Below are 18,635 nucleotides of genomic sequence, written 5' to 3'. Positions count from 1 at the left end.
TCGTTTATTTACTGCCCAGCAAGAACTTACAGTGAGCCTGCAATGTGTATACAGTATACACATTGCTGGCTCACTTAACCCCCTGCTGAGCTGTGTGCTATGTGCCAGCCCAGCAAGGAAAGAGTTAACTTACACTGCTAGACAGTGTAGGTTAACCCTTTGGGTGGTATGCAATATATACAGCTATCTATAGATAGCTGTATATAGTGTATAAAGAACACGAGGTCCACTTTCCTCCCTCGCTCCTGTCAACGCCGGGTCGTGTTGCTCCGCCCCTAGCAATGATGTAATTAGGGGCGGAGCTACAGATGGGAGGCAGAGTGGTAAGTGTGGGGCTCTGTTCACATTGTACAATGTGAAGAGACCCTTCTGCCTGTGTCTTCCCAGACAGGGGGACTCCAGCTGTTGATAAACTACAACTTCCAGCATGCCCAGACAGCCAAAGGCTGTCTGGGCATGCTGGGAGTTGTAGTTTTGCAACAATTGGTGGCTCTCTGTTTGGGAAAACATTGCACTATGGGCGCTCTCCGCCAATGTCCTAACATATTTTTTGTTGGTTTCTTTTTCTTCTCGTTTCAGATCTGTGTATGCAGAGGATTCGGTGAACTACTGCGGATGAACTGGATTTTTTTTCTTTTAATAAAATGGTTAACGAGGGCTGTGGGGGAGTGTTTTTTATTAACCCCTTAAGGACTGAGCCCTTTTTCACCTTAAGGACACTTTAAACATTAATAACTCTGGAATGCTTTTAGTTATCAATCTGATTCCGAGATTGTTTTTTCGTGACATATTCTACTTTAACTTAGTGGTAAAATTTTGTGGTAACTTGCATCCTTTCTTGGTGAAAAATCCCAAAATTTGATGAAAAATTTGAAAATGTTGCATTTTTCTAACTTTGAAGCTCTCTGCTTGTAAGGAAAATGGATATTCAAAATAATTTTTTTTTATTCACATATACAATATGTCTACTTTATATTTGCATCATAAAATTGATGAGTTTTTACTTTTGGAAGACACCAGAGGGCTTCAAAGTTCAGCAGCAATTTTCCAATTTTTCACAAAATTTTGAAACTCGCTTTTTTTCAGGGACCAGTTCAGGTTTGAAGTGGATTTGAAGGGCCTTCATATTAGAAATACCCCATAAATGACCCCATTATAAAAACTGCGCCCCCCAAAGTATTCAAAATGACATTCAGTCAGTGTTTTAACCCTTTAGGTGTTTCACAGGAATAGCAGCAAAGTGAAGGAGAAAATTCACAATCTTCATTTTTTACACTCGCATGTTCTTGTAGACCCAATTTTTGCATTTTTGCAAGGGGTAAAAAGGAGAAAATTTTTACTTGTATTTGAAACCCAATTTCTCTCGAGTAAGCACATACCTCATATGTCTATGTTAATTGTTCGGCGGGCGCAGTAGAGGGCTCAGAAGGGAAGGAGCGACAAATGGTTTTTGGGGGGCATGTCACATTTAGGAAGCCCCTATGGTGCCAGAACAGCAAAAAAAAACACATGGCATACCATTTTGGAAACTAGACCCCTCGGGGAACATAACAAGGGGAAAAGTAAACCTTAATACCCCACAGGTGATTCACAACTTTTGCATACGTAAAAAAAAAAAAAAAAAAATCCCTAAAATGCTTGGTTTCCCAAAAGTTTTACATTTTTAAAAAGGGTAATAGCAGAAAATACCCCCCAAAATTTGAAGCCCAATTTCTCCCGATTAAGAAAACACCCCATATGGGGGTGAAAAGTGCTCTGCTGGCGCACTACAGGTCTCAGAAGAGAAGGAGTCACATTTGGCTTTTTTGAAGGAAATTTTGCTCTGGGGGCATGCCGCATTTAGGAAGCCCCTATGGTGCCAGGACAGCAAAAAACCCCAGATGGCATACCATTTTGGAAACTAGACCCCTTGGGGACCGTAAAAAGGGGTAAAGTGAACCTTAATACCCCAAAGGGGTTTTACAACTTTTGCATATGTAAAAAAAAATAAAATATTTACCTAAAATGCTTGGTTTCCCAAAGAATTTACATTTTTACAAAGGGTTAAAAGCAGAAAATACCCCCAAAATTTGAAGCCCAATTTCTCCCGATTCAGAAAACACCCCATATGGGGGTGAAAAGTGCTCTGCTGGCGCACTACAGGTCTCAGAAGAGAAGGAGTCACATTTGGCTTTTTTGAAGGAAATTTTGCTCTGGGGGCATGCCGCATTTAGGAAGCCCCTATGGTGCCAGGACAGCAAAAAACCCCACATGGCATACCATTTTGGAAACTAGACCCCTTGGGGGAACATAACAAGGGGTAAAGTGAACCTTAATACCCCACAGGGGTTTCACAACTTTTGCATATGTAAAAAAAAAAAAAAAAAATTTACCTAAAATGCTTGGTTTCCCAAAAAATTTACATTTTTACAAAGGGTTAAAGCAGAAAATACCCCCCAAAATTTGAAGCCCAATTTCTCCCGATTCAGAAATCGCCCCATATGGGGGTGAAAAGTGCTCTGCTGGCGCACTACAGGTCTCAGAAGAGAAGGAGTCACATTTGGCTTTTTGAAAGTAAATTTTGCTCTGGGGGCATGCCGCATTTAGGAAGCCCCTATGGTGCCAGGACAGCAAAAAAAAAAAAACATGGCATACCATTTTGGAAACTAGACCCCTCGGGGAACGTAACAAGGGGTTAAGTGAACCTTAATACCCCACAGGTGTTTCACGACTTTTGCATATGTAAAAAAAATATTTTTTTTTTTACCTAAAATGCCTCTTTTCCCAAAAATGTTACATTTTTAAAAAGGGTAAAAGCAGAAAATACCCCCCAAAATTTGTAACACAATTTCTCCCGAGTACGGCGATACCCCATATGTGACCCTAAATTGTTGCCTTGAAATACGACAGGGCTCCAAAGTGAGAGCGCCATGCGCATTTGAGGCCTAAATTAGGGACTTGCATAGGGGAGGATATAGGGGTATTCTACGCCAGTGATTCCCAAACAGGGTGCCTCCAGCTGTTGTAAAACTCCCAGCATGCCTGGACAGTCAGTGGCTATCTGGCAATACTGGGAGTAGTTGTTTTGCAACAGCTGGAGGCTCCGTTTTGGAAACAGTGGCGTACCAGACGTTTTTCATTTTTATTGGGGAGGGGGGCTGTGTAGGGGTATGTGTATTTGTAGTGATTTTTACTTTTTATTTTATTGTGTGTTAGTGTAGTGTAGTGTTTTTAGGGTACAGTCACATGGGCGGGGGTTCACAGTAGTTTCACGCTGGCAGTTTGAGCCGCAGCTCAAACTTGCAGCCGGATACTTACTGTAATCCTCCGCCCATGTGAGTGTACCTTGTACGTTCACATAGGGGGGGGGGGAACGTGCAAAACTACAACTCCCAGCATGTACGGTCTATCAGTGCATGCTGGGAGTTGTAGTTTTGCAACCGCTGGAGGCTCCGTTTTGGAAACAGTGGCGTACCAGACGTTTTTCATTTTTATTGGGGAGGGGAAGGGGGTTGTATAGGGGTATGTGTATACGTAGTGTTTTTTACTTTTTATTGTGTGTTAGTGTAGTGTTTTTAGGGTACAGTCGCACGGGCGGGGGTTCACAGTAGTTTCTCGCTGGCAGTTTGAGCTGCGACAGAAAATTTGCCGCAGCTCAAACTTGCAGCCGGATACTTACTGTAATCCTCTGCCCATGTGAGTGTACCCTGTACGTTCACATGGGGGGGAACATCCAGCTGTTGCAAAACTACAACTCCCAACATGTACGGTCTATCAGTGCATGCTGGGAGTTGTAGTTTTGCAACAGCTGGAGGCACACTGGTTGTGAAACACAGAGTTTGGTAACAAACTCAGTGTTTTGCCACCAGTGTGCCTTCAGCTGTTGCAAAAGCTACAACCCCCAGCATGTACGGACAGCGGAAGGGCATGCTGGGTCTTGTAGTTATGCAACAGCTGGAGGCATACTACTTTGGCTGGGGATGCTGGGGACTGTAGTTATGCAACAGCTGGAGACACACTGGTTTGCTACATAACTCAGTGTGCCTTCAGCTGTTGCAAAACTACAACTCCCAGCAGTCACCGACAGCCAACGGGCATGCTGGGAGTTGTAGTTATGCAACCAGCAGATGCACTACTACAACTCCCAGCATGCACTTTAGCTGTTGGTGCAAGCTGGGAGTTGTAGTTACACAACAGCTGAAGGTACACTTTTCCATAGAAAAAATGTGCCTCCAGCTGTTGCAAAACTACAAGTCCCAGCATGCCCATAAGGGCATGCTGGGAGTTGTGGTGGTCTGCCTCCTGCTGTTGCATAACTACAGCTCCCAGCATGCCCTTTTTGCATGCTGGGAGCTGTTGCTAAGCAACAGCAGGAGGCTGTCACTCACCTCCAACGATCCAGCCGCACAGGTCAGTCCCTCGTCGTCTCCGCCGCGGCCGTCGCTCCTGGGGCCCCGATCCCAACATTGACGCCGGGGATCGGGGTCCCCAGCACCCGGGGTGCACGTCCCGCACCCGCTCACGTCCTCCGGAAGAGGGGCGGAGCGGGTTGCGGGAGTGACACCCGCAGCAGGCGCCCTGATTGGTCGGTAATCCGGCCGACGAATCAGGGCGATCGTGAGGTGGCACCAGTGCCACCTCACCCATGCAGGCTCAGCCTGTAATTCCGGGTCACCGGGTCACTGGAGACCCGATTGACCCGGAATCTGCCGCAGATCGCTGGACTGAATTGTCCAGCGATCTGCGGCCATCGCCGACATGGGGGGGCATAATGACCCCCCTAGGCGATATGCCCCGATGCCTGCTGAACGATTTCAGCAGGCATCGGGCACCGGCTCCCCTCCGGCTAGCGGCGGGGGGCCGGGATTTGACAGGACGTACTCAAACGTCCTGAGTCCTTAAGGACTCGGAAAAGGGGACGTTTGAGTACGTCCTGCGTCCTTAAGGGGTTAAATAAATAAAAATTTCCAATGTGTTGTGTTTTTCTTTTAAATTGAGTTTTCAGGCTTAGTAGTGGAAGCCGTCTTATTGACGGAATCCATTACTAAGTCAGGGCTTAGCATTAGCCCTAAAAACAGCTAGCGCTAACTCCCAAATATTACCCTGGTACCCACCACCACAGGAGTACCAGGAAGACCAGGCACCAACAGACCGGGAGAGTCAAAAATGGTGTCCCTGGGCCTAGGCGGTAACAGGCTGGTGTTATTTAGGCTGGGGATGGCCAGTAGCAATGTTCCCTTTCCCACCCTGGTAACGTCAGGCTGTTGCTGCTTGGTTGGTATCTGGCTGAGAATAAAAATATGGGGAACCCTATCCTATGCCGGGGGAGGAGAGTAGTAATGCTTTACACCTCACCTCTTTACACTTTGTGGACCGGGCGCCCTGCATCCGACCCACAGAGTGGTGCCCTCAAGAAAGTGAAAAAAACTGCCACAGGGGACAAAACTTCCACACACCTGAAAAAAGCCTTTGGCTGTCTGGGCATGCTGGGAGTTGTAGTTTAGCAACAGCTGGAGGCTCTGGCAGAAGGATCTGTTCACATTTTACAAAAAGTACAATGTGAACAGAGCTTCACACTTACCACTCTGCCTTCCATTGGTAGCTCCACCTCCTAATAACGTTATCACTAGGGGTGGAGCTACACATCTATAGATAGCTGTTTATAGTGTATACCGCTCAAAGGGGCTATAGGAGCAGGGAGTTCTGTCAGTCTGGTGACGGGATTCCCGGTTCCTGTATAGTATACACGGGTACACTATGCACCCCTGTATATTATACGGCCGGGGGAGGTGAGTAGTGATGCTGTACATCACCACCTCACTTCCTTACACTCTGTGTACTGGGCACTCTGCATCCGACCCACAGAGTAGTTCCCTGAAGATAGTGAAAAAATTGCCAGAGGGGACAAAATTTCCACACACCAGAAAAAAAAGCCAGAAAAACTGCCAAAACGCAGGAAAAAGCTGTGGCAGATTTTCTGGCGTTTTTGCTGGCGTTTTTTTAGGTGTAAAAAAAGCAAGTGGAAACTTATCCTCAGGGCTTACATCCCATCCCCAACTCTGTAATCACATTCAGGGCTCACATCCCATCCCCACCTCAGTAATCACATTCAGGGCTCACATTCCCTCCCCACCTCAGTACTCACATACAGGGCTCACATCCCATCCCCACCTCTGTAATCACATTCAGAGCTCACATCTCATCCCCACCTTAGTGTGATCACATTCAGGGCTCACATTCCATCCCCACCTCAGTAATCACATTCAGAGCTCACATCCCATCCCCACCTCAGTAATCACATTCAGGGCTCACATTCCATCCCCACCTCAGTGTGATCACATTCAGGGCTCACATCTCATCCCTACCTTAGTAATGACATTCAGGGCTCACATCCCATCCCCACTTCAGTAATCACATTCAGGGCTCACATTCCATCCCCACCTCAGTGTGATCACATTCAGGGCTCATATCTCATCCCTACCTCAGTAATGACATTCAGGGCTCACATCCCATCCACACTTCAGTAATCACATTCAGGGCTCACATCCCATCCCCACCTCAGTAATCACATTCAGGGCTCACATCCCATCCCCACCTCAGTAATCACATTCAGGGCTCACAACCCATCCCCACCTCAGTGTGATCACATTCAGGGCTTACATCTCATCCCTTCCTCAGTAATGACATTCAGGGCTCACATCCCATCCCCACCTCAGTAATCACATTCAGGGGTCACATTCCATCCCCACCTCAGTAATCACATTCAGGGCTCACATCCCATCCCCACCTCAGTAATCACATTCAGGGCTCACAACCCATCCCCACCTCAGTGTGATCACATTCAGGGCTTACATCTCATCCCTTCCTCAGTAATCACATTCAGGGCTCACATCCCATCCCCACCTCAGTAATCACATTCAGGGCTCACATCCCATCCTCACCTCAGTAGTCACATTCAGGGCTCACATCTCATCCCCCCGCCCCTTCCCCACCAGTATTCATTAAAGGGGTACTCTGCCCCTGGCCTGAGTGGAGGGGTTTGTTGGGTTTCGGGGAAGGGGGTCCTGGCACCAACTGCAATCTCCGGGCCGGCCCTCCGGTGTTTTGAACATTTTTGTTCAGACCGCTGGGTTTGAGCGGCCGTGGTTGTGACGTCACGCCATGCCACTCCACCTCACCTCCATTTATATCTATGAGAGGAGGTGTGATGACTGTGGTTGCTCGCCATGCCCCCTTCTGTAGACATGAATGAAGGGGGCATGGCGTTGCATAGACTGATTATCAGCCACTTATACAAGTATGGTAGAACAAACCCCCCTCCCCACCCCCCAGTTTTTACGGGCAGCTTCATGGGAGGTCAGTCTAGCAGATATGTCTGCTAGAGATTAAGGGTCTTTGTTTTGGTAGCGCTGAAGACTGAAGTGTCATGGAGTGCTGTGGCACTCTGATCGGAAATCGCTAGCTTAATCCAATAAGGTTTGAATACAAAATGCAGATAACAATAAAGTGCTGAAGATTGCACTTACCTGTAGACTGTCCCCATGGACATATAGTTGGGATACAGGTTCACTGCGGATATAAATGTTTTCAATTTTCTCTGGTGCAATGTACTCTCCTTGTGCAAGTTTAAATATGTGTTTTTTTCGGTCTATGATCTTAAGTGTACCATTCTGAATTTAAGAGAAAAATAATTTTTTTTAGGATAACAATAGAATCTTAATGCAAAATTAAAGTAATTCTAATCTTTTATCCCTATCCTATATACCTTATTCCCCCTACCCAATATACCTTATTGCTAGTATATCGAAGTACACCTGCAAAATCATATGAAAGAAGACTTGTGATCAGTCAAAAAAAAGTTTTTTATATCATTTTATAACCTTGGATGCTTTTCATTGAATAACCAATTATGTAAATCATGGTAAAAAAAAAAAAGGTCATTTGCTGCGTACAGGTATGCCCCTGCGTCCTAGTACTTAAAGGGGTAGTCCGCCACTAGACATCTTATCCCCTATCCAAGGATAGGGGATAAGATGTCTGATTGTGGGGTCCTGCTGCTGGGGACCCCCGCAATCTCTCCTGCAGCCCCCCGGGTCATCAGCTCTAAGGAGCCAAGTTTGCTCCGTGGCTGATGACTCATTATACAGGGGCAGGCGGTTCGTGACATCATGGCTCTGCCCCCTTGTGATGTCACACCCCGCCCTCTTAATGCAAGTCTTTGAGGGAGGCGTGGCCACCATCACATAGACTTGCATTAAGGGGGTAAGGCGTAACGTCACAAGAGGGCGGAGCCATGACATCACGAACCGCCAGCCCCTGTATCGTGAGTCATCAGCCATGGAAAAAACTTATCTCCGTAGAGCTGATGACTCGGGGGCTGCAGGAGAGATCGCGGGGGTCCCCAGCAGCGGGACCCCCACGATCAGACATCTTATCCCCTATCCTTGGATAGGGGATAAGATGTCTAGGGGTGCAGTACCCCTTTAAGGACCTAGGGCGTACCAGTACGCCCTGAATCCTTAAGTGACTTTGAAGCAAGCATAGGAGCTGCGCTCACTTCAGAATAGTGAGTGTCGGCTACTATCAGTAGCTGCACACTTACCGCTAATGACAGGCAGCGGCGATCCTGCTGCTGCCGGTCATTAACCCTTCAGACGGTGTGATCAATGCCGATCACAGCGTCTAAAGTGAAAGTAAAAGATCTCCAGTAACTCAGAGGGGCTCATGGAACCCCCAACGTTATTGCGGGGATTCCGTGAGCTAAAATGGCGGAGGAGGGTCCCCTTACCTGCCTCCTGCTGATCTAACTGATGTAGCCTGTAGATCAGCGGATAGCCAATCGCACTGTATAAGGCTATGCCATAGGCATATGCCACAGGCACATGCCACAATAATACTATGGAGACATTTCAACTAATTATAAAAATGGTAATTTTTATTGCATCATTTAAAAATAATAACCATTACAAACAATTAAAAACACACAGGAAAAAACTCCAATTCGGGAGACAGACAAAAGGGTGACACAACCTGCTCCCACATTTAACTTATATAAGAATAATATAAAATGGGCAGCTAATGTCTGAATCCTCTATATATATGTGTAAACAGAGTACTATCACCTAAAACAAAATATAAGTAGAGGGACAGGCATAGCTATATATAGCAAGAAATATATATATATATATATATATATATATATATATATATATATATTATATATATATAAATTGTAGTTTTCTTATAAATTTCCGCCCATTGTAAACTTAGAGCCTTCATTGCTAATATGCTCCTTTGTGCAATGGAAGCGGGAGCTGGCTCTCTGATCTTCCCTGCCTCCGTTGTCTCTGCTGCCACATGCGTATCCTCTTCAAAGAGGTCACATGGGCAAAGGCTCTCTCTCATTAGAACATGACTGCTCTGAAGAGGATATGAATATTCAGAGATGGGTTGGCATATAGCAGTCAAGGGGACTGGGGCTTCTACCTCCATGGCGCAAAGGAGCAAATTTGTATATTAGCAATGGTGGCTCTAAGTCTACAACAGAACCATGGATCAGAGTAAGTAAGCGTTAATTTTTTACGTAAATTTGGTTTCCCTTAATCCTAACAGCAGCACAAGTGGGGTATTCTGCCCCTGTGAAGCTGGCAGGATGGTGGAATTTTTAATTCCACCCAAGCAATTAAAGACTTAATTAGACCCCCATATAAGGCCTCCTCCCTTAGGCCACATTGCTTAATAACAAGTAAAACAAACAAAACAATTTTGGGCGGGAAAATTTGTGTGCTGCTGTTAGGACTAAGGGAAAAAAATTTATGTTAAAAATTAACGCTTCCCTTACGTCCTAACCAGCAGCACAAGTGGGGACTTAGCGAGTAACAACACAAATAGGGAGGGACTACGGCAGAGTGGCACTTAGGACTGATTGCCCAAAGGCCAACTCTTCCGATCATTTGGCATTAACCCTGTAATGACTAATAAATGTATTATGCATGCTCCAGGAGGCAGCAGCACAGATTTGTTCTAGAGGAACAGCTTTTCTTTCTGCAAAAGAAGTAGAGACTGCCCTAGTGGAATGGGCAGTGACAAAGGCAGGAGGAGCTAACTCCTGGGCTATAAAAGCCTCCCAGATTGCCTCTTTGATCCATCTACTCAGAGAGGGTTTAGAGGCTTTAAGACCTTTGTTCTTTCCTAAAAAGGAAACAAGAAGGTGCTCCGATCTTCTAAATTCTCCAGTTTTTGAGATGTAGATTCTGAGGATTCTTGAAATGTGCAGAGTATGGTCAGCAGCTTCCTTGGGAGAGGATGGATTAGGACACAGAACTGGAAGGGATATAGCTTGATTGATGTTGGAGAACATAAAAAATCCATGCAGGCTCTGCTAAAAACCCAGAGCCTGCACCGTCCTGCTGTCCTGCACAGGACAGAAAAAAAGCAATGTGGCCTAAGGGAGGAGGCCTTATATGGGGGTCTAATTAAGTCTTTAATTACTTGGGCGGAATTAAAAATTCCACCGTCCTGCCAGCTTCAGAGGAGCAGAATACCTCACTTGTGCTGCTGGTTAGGACGTAAGGGAATACATAATTTTACTCAGGTTCACCCGCACTATAACCTTGTATATTGGGTTTAGTGAGGGTGAATAGGTTGTCAGTTTATCCTTAAAGGGATACTCTGCCCCTAGATATCTCCATCTCCTTTGGATAGGGGATAACATGTCTGATCGCCGAGGTCCGCCGCTGGGTACCCCCGCTATCTCTCCTGCAGCACCCCCGTTCACCAGCTGCTTGGAGCGAAGAACGCTCCGTGGCTGATGATGGGCGATACAGGGGCCGGATGATGTTACGTCCCCGCCCCCTCGTGAGGTCACGCTCTGCCACGCTCTGGCCCCTGTATCGCCCGTCATCAGCCACGGAGTGTTCTTCACTCCATGCAGCTGGTGAACGGGGGTGCTGCAGGACCCCTGCGAACAGACATCTTATCCCCTATCCATTGATTAGGGGATAAGAAGTCTAGGGACGGAATACCCCATTAAGGGGTTTATATTGGTGGCAACATTTTTTAAGCAAGAATGACTTCCAAAGATAAGCCACATTGTATGAATCAAAGTCTAATTAGTCAAACTGGAAGAAAATACACAAAATATCACTTAAATAAACAGTGACTTACCGGTAACCATTTTCCAATGTCTCCAGTGTAAAGCCAACCATCCTGATCTAAAGCTTCTGCTGTCTTTTCTTTATCTTTAAGATAACCTTTAAATACATTGGGTCCTTTCACACATATCTGAAAGAAAGACAATGGTAAATCTTATAAATATTAAAGGGGTTATCCCTTTAATATTTAAGGTTGTTAAGGTTGTTCTTTTCTGTCTAAGTGCTCTCTGATGACACGTGTCTCGGGAACCGCCCAGTTTAGAAGAGGTTTGCTATGGGAATTTGCTTCTAAACTGGGCGGTTCCCGAGACACGTGTCAGCAGAGAGCACTTAGACAGAAAAGAACAACCTTAACTTCAGAAGCTCATAAGTACTGAAAGGATTAAGATTTTTTAATAGAAGTAATTCACAAATCTCTTTATCTTTCTGGAGCCAGTTGATATATATATAAAAAAATTTTTTTCCTGGAATACCCCATTAAATATGTAAATGTGGTGGTGAGGTGTGTGGTGCAGAGCAGATGTTGTTGCCCTAGGGGCAGATGGCATTTACCCCTTGTATTTGTGACGCCAGGGGGTGGTTTAGCCTATAACCACCAAAAGGTATACCGCTGGATCCTGGGCTAGGCACAGGGGCAATAAAGTTACGGACAACGGTAGATTTACTGAGGGTAGACAGTTCGTAAAGTCTATACAGTTCAGCCAGGGCCCAAGGAGGTGACCTGTGACAAAGAGACCTTAGGGGCTTGCTGGGACTTGAAGTAGGACTGGACAATTGAATGCAGACCACGCTGACTTGACAGATGACAGGGACTGACTTGACTCAAAGCTGTGACTTCAGCTTACTTGATGGTGGCTGCAGGACTTGACTTTGAGGTCTCTAACACTCTGGACACACACACTAAACACGACTGCACTGGACCTCAGCTTAGCAGAGCTCAAAGAAAGAGAAGCTAGCTCCACCCATGGCTTATATGGGGGAGACTAGCAGGGAGCTCATAGGTCCCTCTTGGGATCACCTGGTCACTGGTACCTCCTGGGTAACAATGACATGACATATCACATGGTATAACTCTTAAAGCAACATTACATTTTATAACACTTTAAATGGTAAAACATATTTACAATGGGGAAACAAGTGCAGGTGGCCTTGGGGACACTGAAGGAGGCTGCCTGACAGGACAGCAGGAGCACGGTGTAACACCTCCCATACTGGGCCACCACATAAAGACTCCTCGGCTCATAGAACGTCTATAGAATCTGTAGAACATTCACTCTGCCCTTTAAGAAGCAATAAACAGAGGCAAATGGGCACAGCGGGCAGCTGAGAACATCCTTATTTTTTTTATAATAATGACAACTACGCTTTAACATTTTAAACCTTACCATAGAACACAAAAAGGCTACAGTCCAAAACTTCTTCTATAGAGGCTTTTCTGTGTATACAGTAAATGCATTTGTTGCCCATCAAATCACATTACATGGAACTCAGCACATATACTGGTCTTTAAAGGGAATCCGTCACTAAGTTCATGCTGCTCTCTCTGAGAACAGCATAACCCAATGACAGAGACGCTGAACAGATTTATGTATTATTTATATGGTTCTGTGCAGCCATTCTCCTGATATCCTCAGAGATGATGGATAATGTCCGCTGTGCCCTCTTTTCCCTCCTCCCTACGGCTGCTGAATGATAGCTGTCTGCTTATACACAGTATAGTATAATAGTCATACATTGTTCCATTCAGCATCTCCATCACAAGGTTATGCCGCCCTCAGATAGGACAGCATAGACATAGTGACAGAATGTCTCTAAAGACACTGGGGGAGATGTATCAAAACCTCTGTAGAGGAAAACTTGCTAAGTTGCCCATAGCAACCAATCAGATCACTTCTTTCATGTTTCAGAGGCCTTGTTAAAAATTAAAGAAGCGATCTGATTGGTTGCTATGGGCAACTGGACAACTTTTCCTCTTCACCGGTTTTGATAAATCTCCCCCACAAACTTTTTCAGAAATGCAATTGTAGCCTACAGAGGTCCGTAAAATATGAGATGGTGGATAGGACAGCACATGTATTTCTATATAGATTAACCAGTTTATTACACATATTAACCAGTTTATACACATTCTTAAATCAGTGACAGACATACAGGGGGAAATTTATCATTATTGTCTGTGGTGGACCTGTTGTATAGTGAATATTTTCAGTTGTGAAACTGCTGTCGTGCGCCAAATTTATAAAATGGCACACGGCATTATGATAAATTTGTCTGAGCAATACACAGCTAGGCTAAATTAACTCAGCACAGCTACATTTAAACTGAAAGGAAAAGTGGCTGTGGTAAAGGGGAACTCCAGTGAAAACAAGTGGAAAACAAATGTTTTCAAATCAAATGGTGCCAGAAATGAAAACAGATTTGTAAATTACTTCTATTTCAAAATCTGAAGCCTTCCAGTACTTATCAGCTGCTGTATACTACAGAGAAAGTTGTGCAGTTCTTTCTAGCCTGACAACACCGCTCTCTGCTGACACCTCTGTGTATGTCAGGAACTGTCCAGATTAGAAGCAAATCCCCATAGAAAACCTCTCCTGCTCTCAACAGTTCCTGACACGGACAGAGGTGTCAGTAGAGAGCACTGTGGTTCCCGACACGGACAGAGGTGTCAGCAGAGAGCACTGTGTTCAGACTGGAAAGAACTTCACAAATTTCTCTGTAGTTTATCTGTAGTATACAGCAGCTGATAAGTACTGGAAGGGTTAAGATTTTTTAATAGAAGTAATTTACAAATCTGTTTAATTTTCTGGCACCAGTTGATTTGAAAACATTTTTTCCCCCCAACGTAGTACCCCTTTAAGTGCTGCTGTATTGCATTTCTGATCTCAAGGAGTGGTGGTAAAAGGTGTTTACAGCAATCTTGTTATTCCAGATGCCAAAGTCTGTTTCTAAAGGCCTAAACCATTTGCTGTCAACGTCTGTAGATGAAACTGTCGATGCTAAAGGTGGTAATGACATTTACAATAGTGGGGAAAAACATTTTTCATGATAATTTCATTTTATATAAAAGATTGCTTCTAAAAATGGTCCCTGCCTGGTGGTAACTTTTAAGAAGAAGTTGCAGTGATAAGTTCCTGACCACTGCATCCACAAACAGAAATTTTACAGAATTTTTTGCCAAACCACAGCCAGAAAAAAAGAGTCTAAATACATTGATAAATTTCCCCCACTGTGTACAGCATAGTACATACCTCCCCTTCTCCTTTTGTAGCAAAATAATTCATCTCCTCCACATCGACCAGTTTAATAAAGTTACATGGTAACGGAGCACCCACGTGTCCTGCAAATGACATGCATGTGCTATAATGAATTGGGTAACACATTGAGTGCAGGCAGGTTTTGCAAAATATCTTCACAAATACATCAATAATGTCTATTCTGTAAATAAATGAATACATTCATATAATAATCCATAATAACTATTGTACAAAAACAATGTTTTCAGTGCTGGCTGCTATGTAGCTCTGCTGTGATAGGGTAAAGTTATGATCAGTGGCTACAGCTTACCAACATCTTGTCTAAGCTGCAAAACAAAACCATGGCTGCATTCACACCATGTACAGTTCCCGTAGCAGATTTGTGATGAAAAACGGATTCCTCAAAACCGTACTAAACAGTATCAAAAGGTGTGTACAAATCTTAACCCATATACAGTTGTCAGGTAGCATCCGTTTTTTAAGAAAAAAAAACTTTCATTTTTAACTTTTCATTGCATTATGAATAAAGTTGCACTTGTTTGATTGAAATTCCAAGAAAAAACTGTGCAAAGTCAAAAACCATATGGTGCAAACCGGATTGAGCCATACGCACATACGGTTCTGTACGGTTCCCATTGACTCCCTTAAAAAAAACGTATACGATTTCAATAGTTTTTCATTTGGACCAAAAACCGTGGTAGGCTACGTTTTTTGGGTACAGGGGAAAAACTGACAAAACCGTACAAGATGCAAAATGGATGCAACAGGATGCATCGTTTGGCATATGGTTTTCAGTGGAGAGTCAATACATACGGTTTTCCATACGGTTCCATATGGTTTTCAAATTGAAAACGTATACGGGAACTGTATTGCAAAAACGTGGTGTGAATGCATCCTAAGACTCCTTTCTGTTACTCCTTCATGCTTTACACTGCAGCTCTGTGTGGTGCGTTGTCTGCTTTGTACATGGACAAGCTTAACAGGAAGACAGTGGTTGTTTTTATGGTTTTACTAAAGCAGATCACACACATTTGATAGCTATCTCTTCTGGTACCTCCATACACTTGGAAGCTCTGTATAGCATTCATCTTTATGTGTTCTGAATTGAGAAGGGTAAAGCCAGTGCAAGACTCCTCTGACAGCAGCTGCCCCCCCCCCTCCCCCATAAACAGTAGGTCCAGCCAATACATGTCTGTGTACAGTAAGGCTAAAATGATCATAAACTGTCAGCAACTAAATTACCAGTGTGAAATACTGTATATACCGGTGTTTCTCAACCAATGTGCCTCCAGCTGTTGCAAAACTACAATCTGGGAGCTGGGAGCTGTGGTTTTGCAACAGCTGTGGGCACACTGGTTGGGAAACAATGCTATATACTATGCAAAATGAGCCCCATAGGAGAATAAAGTTCCTTTATTAAAGATCTTTGTTGGTAAGCCTTGGAAGTGAGTATTTCTTAATGATTTTTGATTTGTCACATAGTGTTAAATCTGCATGTGTGTGAACACACCCTTAAGGGGTTATTCAACTTAAAAGAAAAGCTGTCAACACCTGAATGATGTATAACCCCCCCCCCCCCCACCCCCAGTACCTTATACTACCTTATCATTCAAGCCAGGCCTTTATATAGGTTACATAGATGCCACATTCTGCAGATATTTATGTTCAAACGGCACTCAAATTGTATGCAAATAGGCTAGGGTCACATGACGATTTGTGCCTCAAAAGCCTGTATACATCAAAAATCCATGCTGACATATTTTTGCTTGGACAGGCACGCGCCCCATTCATAACTAGCTAGTGACTAAATAAGGGTCATTCACAAAGTGTATACAAGTTTTGGCTCAGACTGTGAAGCGTGGCTTGCAGCACTTTTTATTCCAAGTTAAAACTTACATGCATTCAAAAAAAGACTGAATTTAGTCAATAGGTGACTACGCTTGGGCCATTTAAATGAAGATAGCCCGCTCATGTGTAAGAAAAGATGGGTTGGCATGTCATTTTGATAGTTTCCCAACATATCTATGCCTTGAAGGCAAAAATTGTGATTTGACCACAAAATGCTAAGGCTAGGTTCACACTCCTTTCAGCTTGGCCACTACCAGTTTCCACACCTAAAACTTGAGTAAGATACCTACGGAGCATTCAACAGATTTGTAAAGTCTGATGGTTACTTCTCTGCATTCAGAGATGCTACTCACGTCCAAGGGGGAGAATGGCTGGAGATATTTCGATTAAACTTGATATACACATGTTAAAAAAAGGTTTAGAAATGTCTCTGCAGCCTTAAAGTAATGCTATCAGGAGATGTACCAGAAGTCCCATGCAGGTCTGTGGGACTTTAAGTACATCCCCTGATCGCATTACTCTTGGACTGTGGAGATCGCAAAAAATGTTTAAACACCCAGCAACCAAACTAACATCATGGTAAAGTATGATTTAACTGTCTTGCAGGCAGGTGCAGAGAATAGTTAGTGTAAAGGCAGGGAGAGGGGACAGGGTGTGCAGGAAGAGAAGATTTATTGTGTGCTGTCAGCAGAATAATGCATCAATTTAAAGAATGGTTTAAGGAACTTTACAAAGATTTCAGGGTGTTGACTTGGCCTACAAATGCCTTAGATCTGAATGTGATCAACTGTAGGGTGTGCTAGACAAGCAGGTCCGATCCTTGATGGTCATATCTCCAATTCATAGGACTAAATAATTTGCAACTAATTTCTTGATGCCAGATACCACAAGACACCTACACAATATTGGCCCTGATTTACTAAGAGTGTTGTGTAGGTTTCTTTGTGGGTTTTAATTCCCTACAATTTATTTTCCACAGTATTTACTAAGGTTTCCCTACATTTTGCTTTTTTTTTTTTTACACATGCTCTGATCTGACGGGTTTTCCTCAGCTCAAATCCACTACATTTTCTGTGAAAACCTTAGTAAATATGTTGGGTTTTTGTGAAAAATGTTGAGAACACGCCACTTTTATTTGGCCTCGCCCCCTTTTCTGACAGCCAAGCCCCTTTTTCATGTTTTCCCAGTGAAATAGAGAGCTAGTCGGGTTTTTCTCCATTCTGGTGCAAATTCTGACGCAGACAATTTGCAATAGTAAACGAGGGCCATTATGTCCTTAAAGGGGTACTCCGGCGCTAAGACATCTTATAAGATGCCCGATCGCGGGGGTCCCGCCGCTGGGTCCCCGCTGTCACGCCCCCTCCCATAGGCTTACATTGAGGGGTCGGAGCGTGACGTCACACAGGGGTGGGGCCGTAACGTCACAATGCTCCAGCCCCGTGATCGCCAGTAATCAGACCCGGAGCGAACATGCTCTGGGTACTGATTATAGAGGGGTGCTGTGTGCAAGATCACAGGGGTCCCCAGCGGCAGGACCCCAGCGATCAGGCATCTTATCCCCTATCCAAAGGATAGGGGATAAGATGTCTTAGCGCCGGAGTACCCCTTTAAAGGGGTACTCCGCCCCTAGACATCTTATCCCCTATCCAAAGGATAGGGGATAAGATGTCAGATCGCCGGGGTCCCGCTGCTGGGGAGACCCGGGATCTCCGCTGCGGCACTGTGCTATCATTACAGCACAGAGCGAGTTCGCTATGTGCGTAATGACGGACGATACAGGGGACGGAGCAGCGTGACATCAAGGCTCCGCCCCTCGTGACATCACGGCCGTCCCCTTAATGCAAGTCTATGGCAGGGGGCGTGATGACCGCCACGCCCCCTCCCATAGACTTGTATTGAAAGGGGCGGGCCATGATGTCACGAGGGGGCGGAGCCGCAACGTAACGATGCTCCAGCCCCTTTATTGCTCGTCATTACGTGAAGAGCGAACTTCGCTCTGTGCAGTAATGATAGCGGGGTGCTGCAGCGGAGATCCCAGGGGTCCCCAGCAGCGGGACCCCGGCGATCTGGCATCTTATCCCCTATCCTTTGGATAGGGGATAAGATGTCTAGGGGCGGAGTACCCCTTTAATGATATTGCGGATCAGCGTAAATCCTTTAAGCATTCTGAGATTAAACATTAATAAATTGGTCTTACCTGAGGTCCAGTCCCCTGGAGTGGTGAATGTGCACCCAGCTGTGCATTCTGTCTGCCCATATCCTTCATACACCTGGCAAATACATCATTCAAGAACGCCAATAAATTGAAAAATATTTCTAATCATTGATAACCTGAAGAATAAAAAATGGCCATTGGGTCTGCCACTTGTGGCTCCCTCCTCACTGAAGCATCCCTTTCTCT

At 44.7% G+C, this 18,635-nt stretch overlaps 1 protein-coding gene across 4 annotated transcripts in view; it reads right to left on the bottom strand.

The window, feature by feature from the left end:
- ACSL6 (acyl-CoA synthetase long chain family member 6) overlaps nt 1–18,635 on the bottom strand; it is a 207,867-nt gene that overhangs the window by 7,715 nt on the left and 181,517 nt on the right. For all 4 annotated transcript variants that reach the window (XM_056575058.1, XM_056575059.1, XM_056575061.1 and 1 more), the window contains 4 exons: nt 18,432–18,504; nt 14,381–14,469; nt 11,146–11,262; nt 7,506–7,649 (listed from right to left, as the gene is read on the bottom strand). In XM_056575058.1, coding sequence (XP_056431033.1) covers nt 7,506–7,649; nt 11,146–11,262; nt 14,381–14,469; nt 18,432–18,504 — 423 coding nt within the window. The remainder of the gene's footprint in view (nt 1–7,505; nt 7,650–11,145; nt 11,263–14,380; nt 14,470–18,431; nt 18,505–18,635) is intronic.

This window comes from Hyla sarda, chromosome 4 (genome assembly GCF_029499605.1).
Source record: "Hyla sarda isolate aHylSar1 chromosome 4, aHylSar1.hap1, whole genome shotgun sequence".
NCBI classification, from domain to species: domain Eukaryota; kingdom Metazoa; phylum Chordata; class Amphibia; order Anura; family Hylidae; genus Hyla; species Hyla sarda.
The sequence above is the reverse complement of the archived record's forward strand: the minus strand, read 5'-3'. Positions and strand labels throughout refer to the sequence as shown.